Below are 13,243 nucleotides of genomic sequence, written 5' to 3'. Positions count from 1 at the left end.
GGCAAGTGTTGTGTGTATGCATGCTTTAAATTTAGTGTTATAAATAGTCAGCATGCCTGTTTATAAAGTGTTGTATATGTATATTCCTTGAGTGGTTTTAGAGCTCATGTTTGTTGTGCATTTGGCAACCAGATAGCAGCTGTGTTCTAGAACTTCATGCCTACAAGGGCTTCCCATTCTCTTGTATGAGAAAGAAGTCTTTCTGTGGTGAGTCTGTAGAGAGACAGAAGAGAATGGGAAGCTCCTTTATTCACGGAGCCCACCATTCAATTGGAACCACTTAATCGGAGCCAACAACAGGGTTAGTTCAGGTCTGCCATCATTTACATTCGTAGGACGTGTGCTTTTCTTAGGAACATAGGAAACTGCCATATACCAAGTCAGACCATAGGTCCATCTAGCTCAGCATTGTCTACACAGACTGGCAGCGGCTTCTCCAAGGTTGCAGGCAGGAATCTCTCTCAGCCCTATCTTGGAGAAGCCAGGGAGGGAACTTGAAACCTTCTGCTCTTCCCAGAGTGGCTTCATCCCCTAAGGGGAATATCTTGCAGTGCTCACACATCAAGTCTCCCATTCATATGCAACCAGGGCAGACCCTGCTTAGCTATGGGGACAAGTCATGCTTGCTACCACAAGACCAGCTCTCCTCTCCTCTTCTTATGCCTGGTTTTTTGGAGTTTGACATAAGGTAAACTAAAAATTTAAAATATGACTTAAGGTTATTTTTATGTTGACATTTCAAAATAAATCAGTTATTTCAGAAACACATTTGAGAAGTAATGTTGTACCCTAAACATAGCAGGTATGCCTAATGATTGAATAAATGATGACTGTGTGTTCCATAACACATCTGATGGAGTTTTGATCTCCATTTGATTTGTGATTTATTTTTGTCTCGTTCTTTTTGTTTAAGGCTGAAGTAAATTCATCTCGGAAATCTGTTGCTGAATCCACAGAGTCATCAGGATTTAGCCACTTGGCCAGTTCATCTGAGCTCCAGCAAGAAACTGTGGCTCCAGCTTTCCAGGATACAATCACTGATGAAGTGGTAGGCATTTTTTCAAGGTTAATTCATCTGAGGAGAAGAATGAGGGGCAGGACTCTATGGCAGCCCTCGCTCCAGTATCTTCTCTCTTTTCAGCTGTTCTTGTGTTGGCTGGTCTCTTCTTCCAGCTCTGCATACACAGCATCCAGTTTTAGCACATTTGTAATTAGAATACACCTTTTTGCCTTGAATATTTTACCTTTGAGGAATGACACGAGGCTTATACAGAAGATAATGTCTTTGCAGCTGGGGGACTCCCCGTGCCATGATTATTCTGGCCTGAAGCCAGAGTTACATAAACCAGAAAAAATAAAAGCCCTGCTTTTTAGTGATTTGCAGCTTTTCTTTTTTAATAAATATATGTTTATCATGTTCCTTTTAGTTCATTATCTCTGAAATAAATGTGACTACATAAAGGGCAGTATTAATTCTGACCATTTTAATAATTGTTTGCTTAATTATAACATATTAATAGAGCCAAGGATAGTGCTTATATAATGTATCCACTTTGCAAGTGACTGAGAACTGATACTGGGACAGGGCAGCTGCTGCTATGACTGTTGCCGATGCAATCTGCAATTCACTGTTAAATTGTAGACAAATCCCAGTTAAGCTGGGTGTGTGGTTTGTGAGTGTGGGTTTTTTTTAGGGTTGATGGAACTGCAGATTGGTTTAAAAAATCATGTCAAATCACGTCAGACCATCTGTTGCTTGGTGAAGAGTGTCTTCTGGCAATTTGGAAATACAAACATGCTAATATTATGCATTTTCCCGACCCACCCTGTGTTAGATTTTTACTAAGCTGTGATTTGACTTTCTCTTCTCTTTTCATAGTTCTTGAGTCTTTTTTGTTTTGTTTTTTAATGCTCATCTACCCGATACAATCACAAGAAACAATTATATTTTGCACTGGGAAGAAAAAAAGCCAGCAATAGTTTTATTTAATCCCATTTTGTTTTGTCTAGTAGAGCATGAGCTTTACTCTTCTCATGCCCAAGTAATCAAATAGGTGCTGCATACAAAACAAAAAAGCTTTAACTTACTTATTTCCATTAGTTGCATATGATGGATGACTAACCATCAAAGTAGATTAATATTTTATGGGATTGCACTGTTGATCGCTTTCTCACACTTGCTTTGCTGGTTTCAATTTACTCAGCATATGTTTGAAAAGCTGCCCATGTTTCTGAGCATCCCTTTGCTGAGAAGATAGGAAGCTCCAGCTGTTTCTTTACTAGAGTCTACCCCTTCCGTCACCCACCTCAAGAATGTGGCTTGCTCTGGTCTGGAAAGTATTTTTGCCACACTGCCATTGCTTAGGTATTGGTCCTGAAGCAAGACCTACGTTTTCTTTTCTGCATAACAATTTGGCAAGTAAATCTGTCTGATCTGCCACATCCAGTTTACTAGATTATTTTTATTTCATTGTTAAAGTGCCTTCATTCAAACAGAACATGCAGGATGTACATTTTATAATAAAATAAAACTTTCCCACTAAATTTCTTAACATTTGTTGAATGTATTTTGCATGTTGTAGTATGTAGCTACAAAATAACCCCCCAAATTAGCTAGTAGAGATAAATTTTAAAGTTAAATTGTTTGTAATATCAAGGTCCTTAAGTTCTCTGTGTATTACTTCTATAAAAGAACACATTCTTTTGCCAGTCTATGCAGCTCCTTTGGTGTTTGGCTAAGCTGCAGTGACATTCATGGCATGGTCAGATATTTTAGCTGGTGGGGCTGCTGAGGCAGGATGGCTGAGGTCTGAGAACTCCCTTGGAGATTAGATCTAGGAGGTGGCTACAGAAAGGGAGAGGAAAAGGCGGGTGGGGTAAGAAGCAAAGACCTGAGGGAAGGATAGATGGAAAGAGTTGAGGATACAAAACCTTGGCAAAAAGCCTTAGACAGAAGGGGCTGTGTTCTAGAGGTTGAGGGGGGTGGGGTCTGAATGCAAACTTTGATTTGAAATAATTAGACAAACCTATGGCTGCAAAAGTCTATTGTTTTATATTAAGTGAGGCTTCCCAAAGAATTACCATGATAACCCTCTCTAACTGATGAGCTGTTTCATGTTTGAGCTACTTGAGCTCAATAAATAAATACTTCAGGAGCAACTTAAGATGAGATGGACAGAACCCAGAAGCACTTGCATCTGCATCAGAAGAGAAAAGGAAATAGAGCCACCTGTAAAGTGGCCTGTAAAGAGGCTTGTAAAGAAGGCCTGCAAATATATAAATGAATGAGTTTGAGGGAAGGTTGACCAATTGAACTGATGCTCAGCACAGAACAAATGAGACAGTAAGCTGGCTGCATTGCCAGAGAGCAAATAGGTTTTATCCGGCAGATAAAGTGTTGGACTTGGGCAAGTTACTGGACCTGTTCAACTGTTACTTCACCCCTACAATTTCATCTGGGGGCAAATAGGGAGTGGGCCTTAGATTTGTGCATTCAGCTCCGTGTTAGAAAGCATCCTTTATCCTGCAGGTTATGGGAGATTCCATGTTTAAATAAATGAAAGATCTCCCCAACTTAGCTCTGTTCCTCTGTGCTGTCTCCAAGCCATTGATGTTAAAATATTGACACTCTTTTCTGCATTAGAAACAACTATGTTTCCTCTACTATTAAGTTACCATTCTTGCTGGGAGTCAGCTACTTTTTACTAGGGGTGTGTGCAGACCATTTTCCACGGTTCATTCTGAATTCAGATTGACCTGCCAGTCCATGAACTGGTTCGCCAGTTTGAGCAGCTATATGTATGTAAAATGTTGCTTGTAATAGAGGGGATAAAGCTTAGGGCAGCCTGTGAGGGCAGGTAGCTCTTGGGGTGGGGTGATGGTGATAACGAGGCACTGTAAAGAGTAAATGAGAAGGTGCTGGCAGTTTATTGGTCCACTACTGCTCTTTGCAGCTGCAGCAGTGCTCCCTGCAACAGCCCAGCTGCTGGCCCAGCACTCACCTGGCCTCCACGCATGTGTGACCATGTGAATTTGCATGACCATACAAATGGCCTCTGTGCATGCGTGGAGGCCAAGTGAGTGAGTACCAGGCCAGCAATTGCGCCACCGCCAGGTTGCTGGGCAGAGCACCTCTGCAGCTGCCAGGAGCCGGACTGGACTGGTAAGCTGCCAGCACCTTTTCATTTATTCTTAAAGGTGTCTCGCTCTTGCCACACATGCCCCTGGTGCCTCCTGCCCTCACCAGCCACCCTAAGCTTTATTCTGTTTATTGCAAGCAACGTCTTACATACACATAGACATAGCTGTGCAAACTGGTCCATTGCAAACCGGGCTGGATTCCGTTCGATCTCGGACTGGTCCATCTTTCCTGAAGGCTGGTCCAGTTCATGATTGAACCGTCAAACTGGCCTGGCTTGCGGCAGACTGGTTCACTATCAAACTATTTGTGCACACCTCTACTTCTTACTATACTATAATAAGCATGTTCAGGCTTTTCTCTTCACAAAACACTGGCTGATATCCAGACTAATGAAGTACTCCTGCTATGAGAGAAGCACCAGTGCTTCTGAAAAGTTGCACCAGTGCTTTGTGGGGGGATGGGGAATTTAGATAACCTTCTCTTCTCCTGGAAGCACTCTGTGCCACCTCAAAATATGTCCCTGAGGGCTGCTCAACCCTCAGGGGCATTTTGGGGGGTGGTACAGAGCACTTCTGGGGAAAGAGGAGGTTACTGAAATTCTGCCTCCCACCTGCTATACGAGCTGAACTCTTCTGGTACTTCATTAGTCTGAATGTCTGCCACTTACCTTGCCAAGCAATGTAATTTTTCTACTTGGTGTTGTATACCACTGTATTAAATCAAGTCTCTCCCTTTTCTCTTTTAGTCTGAAAATCAGCCCAACTCAGCCACCTCCAGTCAAGAAGAGCGTACCCAGCCTGTATCAAATACTTCAGTGAGCCCTCGCCAACGATGTGCACAGCAGAGAAGGGTACCAACTTCAACCAACTTCAATCAGATCCAGCAGCCAAGAGTCAACACAAGCCACATGGGGTCAAATATGCTGATTCTCCTCCTTGTTTTAGCATTGGCAGCTCTTATATTCAGGCGAATATATCTAGCCAATGAGTATATATTTGAGTTATGATTTTACCGTGTTCTTCAGAGCAGTGACTTGAATGCTTTATTAAAACACTCTGTGTTGGATATGTCATGAAGACTGTTTACATAAGATTACTTTTTGTATTTACTCATTTTAAGTCTGGCAGTGTACCATGAGGTACACTAATCTCGGCAAAGAAGTACACCTTGATATTGGTGTGAATATGGACTACTAACTATCTATATAAACTGAACAGGTAACTTGAGAACTGATTTAGTGAATATATTTGGCACTAGCTGGATATTTAAGGAATGGAAGTCCTGAACATCATTCATTTGAACTTTGGTGGATAATTTTAACTGACAAGAGTCACAAAATAGTGGTTTATGCTTTTATGATGCTGTTATTGTTATAGAAGTTTACCCAAGAAAGGGATTCTTAAACTGAAATGCAGAATATGTTTGCATAGAGAGTGTTCTTATATTGAACAGGGAAGGGAAGTTGTTAATATTTTCTAAGTACATTTATTTCCTAGACAACAAATTCGGGGGGTGGGGGACCTCCCTTAAATTGTGGGAAATGTTATTTTTCAATGAAGATTAGGGGCCAGAACATTGTTTCCTTTTAGTTTTGTTTTTAATTGTCCAGTAGTTAGGATAATCTTTCGCGAGATTTGAATGTCATTTTTCATTATTCAATTGTGTGTATTTTGTTTTTTAAATTTCAAAATTCTGGAAATAGTTACAAATATGTAGCAGTTACCCAGGGCTTATTAACTGTGACTTATTCCTGAAATATGCATTGTGCATTGAATTGACTTGTTTCATGTACACATCATTAAAAACTTAAAAAAAAACACAACCTTTTTCAAAAGTATAAAGTGTTTTTATAAGTCTCAGCTTTATTTAAATTTCCCCTGTAGGTTTAATAGCCAGTGATTTAGTAAGGATAGGATTCCGAGATTTTAAGATCAGTAGCTAACATCCTAAGATTAACATGTGCACAAAAGAATGTTTTGCATGTGCATTGGGGGAGGGGATGGTTTTCGCCAATACTCCCTTCCCTCTGCAACCACCTGCAACTCCTGAAAATATGCCTCTGAGGAGTCTCAAGGACATATTTTGGAAGGCACAGCAGCCATTCTCTCCAGCAGTTTCCTCAAAGCATTAACTCACTTTTTTTTTTTTTTGGCAGCAAACTTTCAAATAGTGTTTTGTTTCAAACACTGGGAAACTGAGGCATGGCACTGTACATTGCAGGTAGTGTCTTAAATTTTGTGATCACAACCACCAACAACAACCAGCAATAACAATCACCTGGAATCAAAACAATATACAAAGTTCAACAAGAATCCAAAAGATGCAATAAATAGTAACAATCATCTATAAATTTTAACAACACTGAGTATACTATGCTGTGCTATTGCTGCTATGTTATTAACTATCTGGTTTTGCTGGATCTCAGATTGACGAAGGCAGAACTTGGGTTCTTGCCAGCCTTCCTTGATTTGTGGTTTGGTCTGTTTGAGAGATGGTATGGCGAGAAATGGACAGTGGCAGTTCAGCACGTGTGTGTGTGTGTGTGTGTGTGTGTGTGTGAAATATTTCTTGGTGATTGCTGTGATGAGCTCCATGTCTAGCCTTTTGATTAACTTGTGCTTCACTCACTGCTCTGGTCTGCTCTGCAATCTGCATTGCAAGATGTACTCAGTCAAAATGTGGCGGAAGACATTGTTCTAGTTGAGCTTATGGTGATGCTTGCTGGCTGCTAAGGGTGCTGCTGTGGCAGCTGTTGCAATGCTGAAGTAAGCAGTCATAATTGTGAGAGAGTAACTTGTGCCAATGATGTTACTACATTGCAGGCACTGTGGCTGGCAGTTATTCTTTTTTGGCCATTTTTGGACTCTGTGTTTGGCAAAATGTGGTGTTCTGTGTTGGGAGGGTCTGTGTGCTTCTATTCTTCAGTGTTTTTCAGGGCAGGGTTGCAAAATTTGTGTACTTTGCTTGTTTTGGCCATAGGTGGTAATGGGAAACTCAGAGCACCGCATTGTTTCCCATGGGTAGGTCCTGTACACCAAAGTGGGTTACAGCGTGATGGGTGCTACATACCAACCAATCTACAAAAGAAATGGGCAACCGGGTGATTTTCCCCCCAAACCCCCATAGGATCCTATGGGGCTTTGGGGAACGGTTAAAAAACATATTTTTTAAATCACTCACTTGCCCATTTCATTTGTGGGTTGGGTGGTAGGTGTTCCCAGGGTATATAACCAGAAAAGTTCTCTTCATAGCAGAAATTTACATGTTGTAGCATTATTTTTAACCTTTTCTGTGCACCAAAATTTTAATTGTTCCACATTGTGGCTGAAATCTAGGAAATGTTTAACCAATGGAGCCTGTACTCGTCTGTTCCTGATACAGCTTTTGGGTTCCATAATTCTTGTCTTTACACGTCTAGTAGTCATTCCCACATAATATAATAAACAAGAACATTGGATGATATACACTACTCCCTTGGTGTTACATGTGAAGAAGACTCTTGAATGATATTTCCTGGAGTCTCTTGGGTTGACAAAACTCTGTAGCTTATAATTAGAACACACTTTGCATCTTCTACAAGGAAACTGTTCCACGGGGATATGTCCATCTAAGGTACGAATAATTTGTCTAGGGAGGTATGCTGTATATATCAACATATCTTTTAAATTAGTACTGTGTTTGTGTGCAAATATGAGCCTATTTTGGCATCCAGGTATCTCTTTCAGTAGAAGCCAATGTTTATTGATAAAACGTATTGTTTTATCCCAACTGAATATGGATCATATGTAATTGGGATGATCATTCGATCTGCCATATCTCTTTTTCTATTTGATTTTAAGGCCATCTCCCTCTTTGTAGACTTTGCTTTACAATTGGCCTGTTTGTTCAGGTTAGCCTCTTGCCTGCAGTTGTATTTTCAAAGCAATGGCTTGTCTCTGGAAGCTTGACATGGAACTACAATTCCTACAAAGTCTCAGCATAAAAGAAAAAGGAAAATTCATTTTCAATATCATTGAATGGTAACTCTCATATCATAGTATGGAATTGGCTGCCATATATAGGGTTTCCTATATAAATCCATAGATAAGATACATCTGGAATTTAATTGTCAACTGGAATTTAATTGTCAGATGTATGGCATCTAGGAAATGTTTAAATGTCATCTGTTCTCTTTCTAAACTCATCCAAGTGTTAAAAATGTCATCCAGATACCTTTTATAAGCTCTAATATATCCTACATATGGATTATTATGGAGAATAAAGGATTGTTCCAATGAATCCATGAATAGATTGGCTAGTTCTGGGGTAAAACAGCATCCCATTGCTATTTCCAAGACTTCCCAACATAATTTTTTCTTGAATTGGAAAAGGTTTCCCCCCACAAGGCAATCTCCACTAAGTAGGAGGTTCTCTAATCTCTCTCTTATGTAGTGTTTTTTGTATAGTCTCCAAAGCTGCTTCTTGCATAATATTTGTATATAAGGAGAAGAAATCTGCAATCTAATTTTAAATTAGATAGAAAATTTAAAACAAATCAGTGGTGTCTTTATGATAAGTGGGTATATTAAAAACAAAGGGTCTTAGAAATCTCTCAAAAAAATATCAAAATAGGTTCTAAAATGGAACCAGAACCAGGAACTGTAGGTCTTCCAGGAACCTTAAACATGGGTTTTTTTTGGTACTTTGGCTAAAATATAGAAAAAGGGGTATTCTCTGTTGGAAAGTCATCAAGTGAAGGTCTGGAGATATACCCATTATTAAGTGCTAATCGTAATGTCTATTTAGAGACATTTCTAAGACCCTTTGTTTCTAATATACCCACTTATCTGAAAGTCATCACTGATTTTTTAAATTTTCTAATTTAAAATTAGATTGTGGGTTTCTTCTGGTTACATAAACCAGAAGAAAAAAAAATCCCAGCTTTTTAGTGATTTGCAGCTTTTCTTTTAATATGTTTAGAAATGTCTCTAAATACATTGAAATAGATTCTAAACTGGAACAACAACCAGAAACAATAGGTCTTCCAGGAATGCGTTAGTTCAACAGACTATACCCAACAAGTATGGAGAGATATTATAGGTGTAGGATCAGTAACCTTACATGAGGTTGGCCATAGTGTGTATGTGTGCGTGTTTGTGCGTGCACGCGTGCGCACAAACATGCATTTAAGTTAAGTACTTTCAGGATTAATATCTTTTAGTAATTATAGGCTGCAACTATCTTTAAGTCCCTTTTGAATTTGTTCAATGATTGCTCTTAACTACAAATGGTATAGAACTATTAAAGTTCTCATGGTCACTATTTTTCTAACCAGAAGAGACATATATATATATATACTCAGCTGTTTGGAACTTTGATTTTGAATGACTACAACATTCCATGCAAGGTTTTTATATTAGAGGTTTTTAAATATGTATTATAATTTCATTGTTTTAAATTGGTCATTTTATTGGTATCCATAGCACATTGTGGGGCTGTTCACATGATGGCGGGCGAACTGGCAGGGAGGGTTCAACCTACCTTCTTCCAGATGTCTGCTCACAGCCCTGAAGGCTTGCAAGCCACGTGCCTGCACGACCAGTACTGCCGGGAGCAGAGCAGCGTAAACAGAGGCTGGGACTTGTCATCCTTGCCTCACGAGATCCCACAATGCACTGTGCAATATGCGTGGTGCATTGGAGGATTCTCCCAAGAGATGGATGCTCTAGACGCCTGTCTCTGTGTGTTCGGGCTGGAAGCAGCCCAGCTCACACACAAGCAAGTAGCTTGGGTTAAGGGAGCGCTTGTTCCCTTAACCTCAGCTGGCAGCCGGGCTAGGTGGCTCTGGCCCACTGGGATCGGTGTCCCTAGCCAGGGTTAAGCTGCGTATGAGAACTGAACTCTTTATCATCTTCAAGCCCCTGAGGAAGGCCAACAGAGGGTTGAAATGTGTCTGCCTTCAATTTAAGTATGCATGAACTGTCTCTTTTATACCTAGCATACAGAGGCGTAACTATAGGGGGGGCGGGGGGGCACGTGCCCCGGGCGCCATCTTTTCAGGTCACATGGGGGGCGCCACCATGACCAAATTTTTTAAAAAAAATTTAATACAAATTTCTCCTGCTCAGTGCAGCAGCAGTCAAGGGAGAGCATCGGTGCCACCTCCCCAACGAGCGGTCCCTTCCATGCCGCCCGCCCCCCCATTGCTTTGCTGGCAGCCAGTCAGTGGCCTGGCTTGGCGGCGGCGGGCGCCTTTCATGCTGCTCACTGCACCTGCCTGCCCGCGCCCCCCCTTGCTTTGCTTGCAGCCAGTCAGTGGCCTGGCTTGGCAGCGGGCACCTTTCATGCTGCTCACTGTGCCTGCCCTTGGCTGAGGCTCGCTCGCTCTGTCGCTCGCTTAGTCTGGAACAGCCAGAAAGAGGCCCTCTAGTGGCTTGCCAGCCAGAGGGTCTCTAGTCAGTGACGCACGCATGCACGACTCAGCCGGCGTGCCGAGTCGCGCTGCGCATGCGTGCGGTGCGTCCGTCCTCCTCTGTTTGCCTGCACGTGGTGGCACAGTCGCCGTCGCGGAGGTTGCTGGGGCTGGGGCTGCACTGAAGCAGGCGCAGGCAGGACGACGAGGACACCCGGCGGGCGGGTGGAAGCAGCAGACCAAGTGTCAGGGTGAGAAACTGAATGAGTTGCAAAAACTACAGAAGCCACATGTGGGGGAAAAAACATATTAAAGAATCAGGCTTTTATTTAGCTGCCCAACTATGGTTCTCAGGTGCCTAACAGGTATTAATGTTTGCATTATACGCTCCTCTCTCCGCCCCCCCCAAAAGAAAAACAATCATAAAGATTCTTTGGCACTCAATCTTAAATGCATGCATGTATATGGAACTGAGAGTCAATTCCCACAGCCTGGGTAGTACAGCAGTGTGAGTTGACTCAAGCAGTGTAACATAGCTGACTGTGCATTATTACAAGGTGTTTCAAGAGAGTTTTACCATGAGTTCTGCTTGCTGGCATGCTCGTTTTTGCACTGTGAAAGCTTGCCTTGTGATCTCAGTTTACGCTGAACTGCTCCTATAACAGCTCCATCTCAGAAAAACCTGCAGTGTTAGCTTTAACAAGTGCCTGTGGTATCCTGCTAAAGACACAAAGCTTGGCAAGAAAAATGGGGGAGGGGGTTATATGCCAGGACCTTTGGAGATATTCTCTTGCTTGTGAGGAAAAACCAAAGTATAATGTGGTGTGTATCATCAATCATTGCATCATAATTCTGTTGTTTGAGATACAAGCCAACTCCACAGGGTTGTTGCTTGTGAGGAAAAACCTAAGTATAATAGCACTAGCAATAGCAATAGCACTTACATTTATATACCGCTCTATAGCTGAAGCTCTCTAAGCGGTTTACAATGATTAGCATATTGCCCCCAACATTCTGGGTACTCATTTTACCGACCTCGGAAGGATGGAAGGCTGAGTCAACCTTGATGTAGTGTGTATCATCATTGCATCATAATTCTGTTGTTTGAGATACAAGCCAACTCCACAGGGTTGTTGCTTGTGAGGAAAAACCTAAGTATAATGTAGTGTGTTTCATCATTGCATCATTATTCTGTTGTTTGAGATACAGGCCAACTCCACAGGGTTGTTGCTTGTGAGGAAAAACCTAAGTATAATGTGGTGTGTATCATCATTGCATCATAATTCTTTTGTTTGAGATACAAGCCAACTCCACAGGGTTGTTGCTTGTGAGGAAAAACCTAAGTATAATGTGGTGTGTATCATCATTGCATCATAATTCTGTTGTTTGAGATTCAAGCCAACTTCACAGGGTTGTTGTGAGGAAAAAACACATGTGTGTCAGTCAGATGTATGCTGGGGGGGCGGCGGCGGGGGAGGCGCGGCGGGGGGGCGCAATTTCAGTGCTTGCCCCGGGTGCCGTTTTCCCTAGTTACGCCTCTGCTAGCATATACTACCAATTGTTTGGCTAATACTAGGGTTTTTTCATATGAGGACTATTAATTATTCTCTTTGTCTTGCTGGGATTCTATAATCACAAATTATGTTTTATGAACAGTGAATTGCCCATTATGAACAATGAATGAAATCTATGTTTTAACTGATTTACATATGAGAGCAGCTGTTACATGCCCCTACCACAAATGGAGACATATTTGTTGTTATAATTTTGGACATTTGTTGTTAAAATTTAAATTGGATTATTACTACACTATTTATTGGACCTTTTAGATTCTTGTTGGATTTTGAATTTTGTGATGAAACTTACAGCAAGGTGTCCTTCCTTTTGGAATTGTAATACATAGCTTGTCTGCACTGCTGTAGTGTTATTGGAATTTATAGGAATGGGTATCAGTGGCCCACATGTTGTGCAGCAATAGGAGGGCAGAAGGACCCCACCTTCGCAGAGAGGCCAGAGAGTAGTTGAGGTGAAGGCTTGTTCTGCAGCCCAGCATATATGGAGGGGGATAGAACTGGAAAAGGTGCAGAAGAACTGGAAAAGGTGCAGAAGAGGGCAACCAAGATGATCAGGGGCCTAGAGCTCCTTCCTTATGAGGCAAGGCTACAACACCTGGGGCTTTTTAGTTTAGAAAAAAGACGACTGCAGGGAGACATGATAGAGGTCTATAAAATCATGCATGGGATGGAGAAAGCAGATAGAAAGTCTTCTCCCTCTCACATAACACTAGAACCAGGGGTCATCCTATGAAACTGATTGCCAGGAAATGTAGGACCAACACACAGAAGTACTTTTTCACACAACGCATAATGAGCTTGTGGAATTATTTGCCACAAGATGTGGTGACTAGGGATGTGCACGGACCGGTCCGGAGGCCATGTTAGAGGCCTCCGGACCAGTCCAGATCCAGACCAGTCTGGCGGTCCGGCACCGAGGGGGGGGTCTCCCTTTAAGGGCGGGGGGGTAGAACTTACCCCTCCTGCCGCTCTTCTCCCTCCGGCGCTGTCGTTTAGAATGAAGTTTGTGGGGTGGCAGCGTTCGTCGCTGTTGCCCCTGCCCCCATCGTTGTTAGTAAAGCCTTCGTAAGAGCTCTTAGAGAAGCATGCATGCATGCGTGCGCAGCAGCGCGCGCGCCTGTCGCCACCAAGCGCACG

General features: G+C 42.1%; 1 protein-coding gene across 1 annotated transcript in view; it reads left to right on the top strand.

The window, feature by feature from the left end:
* Window positions 1-5,963, top strand: part of UBE2J1 (ubiquitin conjugating enzyme E2 J1) — a 38,132-nt gene extending 32,169 nt beyond the window's left edge. The window contains exons 7-8 of the mRNA XM_053287372.1: window positions 914-1,048; window positions 4,887-5,963. Of these exons, the coding sequence (XP_053143347.1) occupies window positions 914-1,048; window positions 4,887-5,147 (396 nt within the window). The 3' untranslated portion in view covers window positions 5,148-5,963. The remainder of the gene's footprint in view (window positions 1-913; window positions 1,049-4,886) is intronic.
* The last annotated feature ends 7,280 nt before the right edge of the window (window positions 5,964-13,243 follow it).

This window comes from Hemicordylus capensis, chromosome 1, assembly GCF_027244095.1.
Source record: "Hemicordylus capensis ecotype Gifberg chromosome 1, rHemCap1.1.pri, whole genome shotgun sequence".
Lineage (NCBI taxonomy): Eukaryota > Metazoa > Chordata > Lepidosauria > Squamata > Cordylidae > Hemicordylus > Hemicordylus capensis.
The sequence above is the reverse complement of the archived record's forward strand: the minus strand, read 5'-3'. Positions and strand labels throughout refer to the sequence as shown.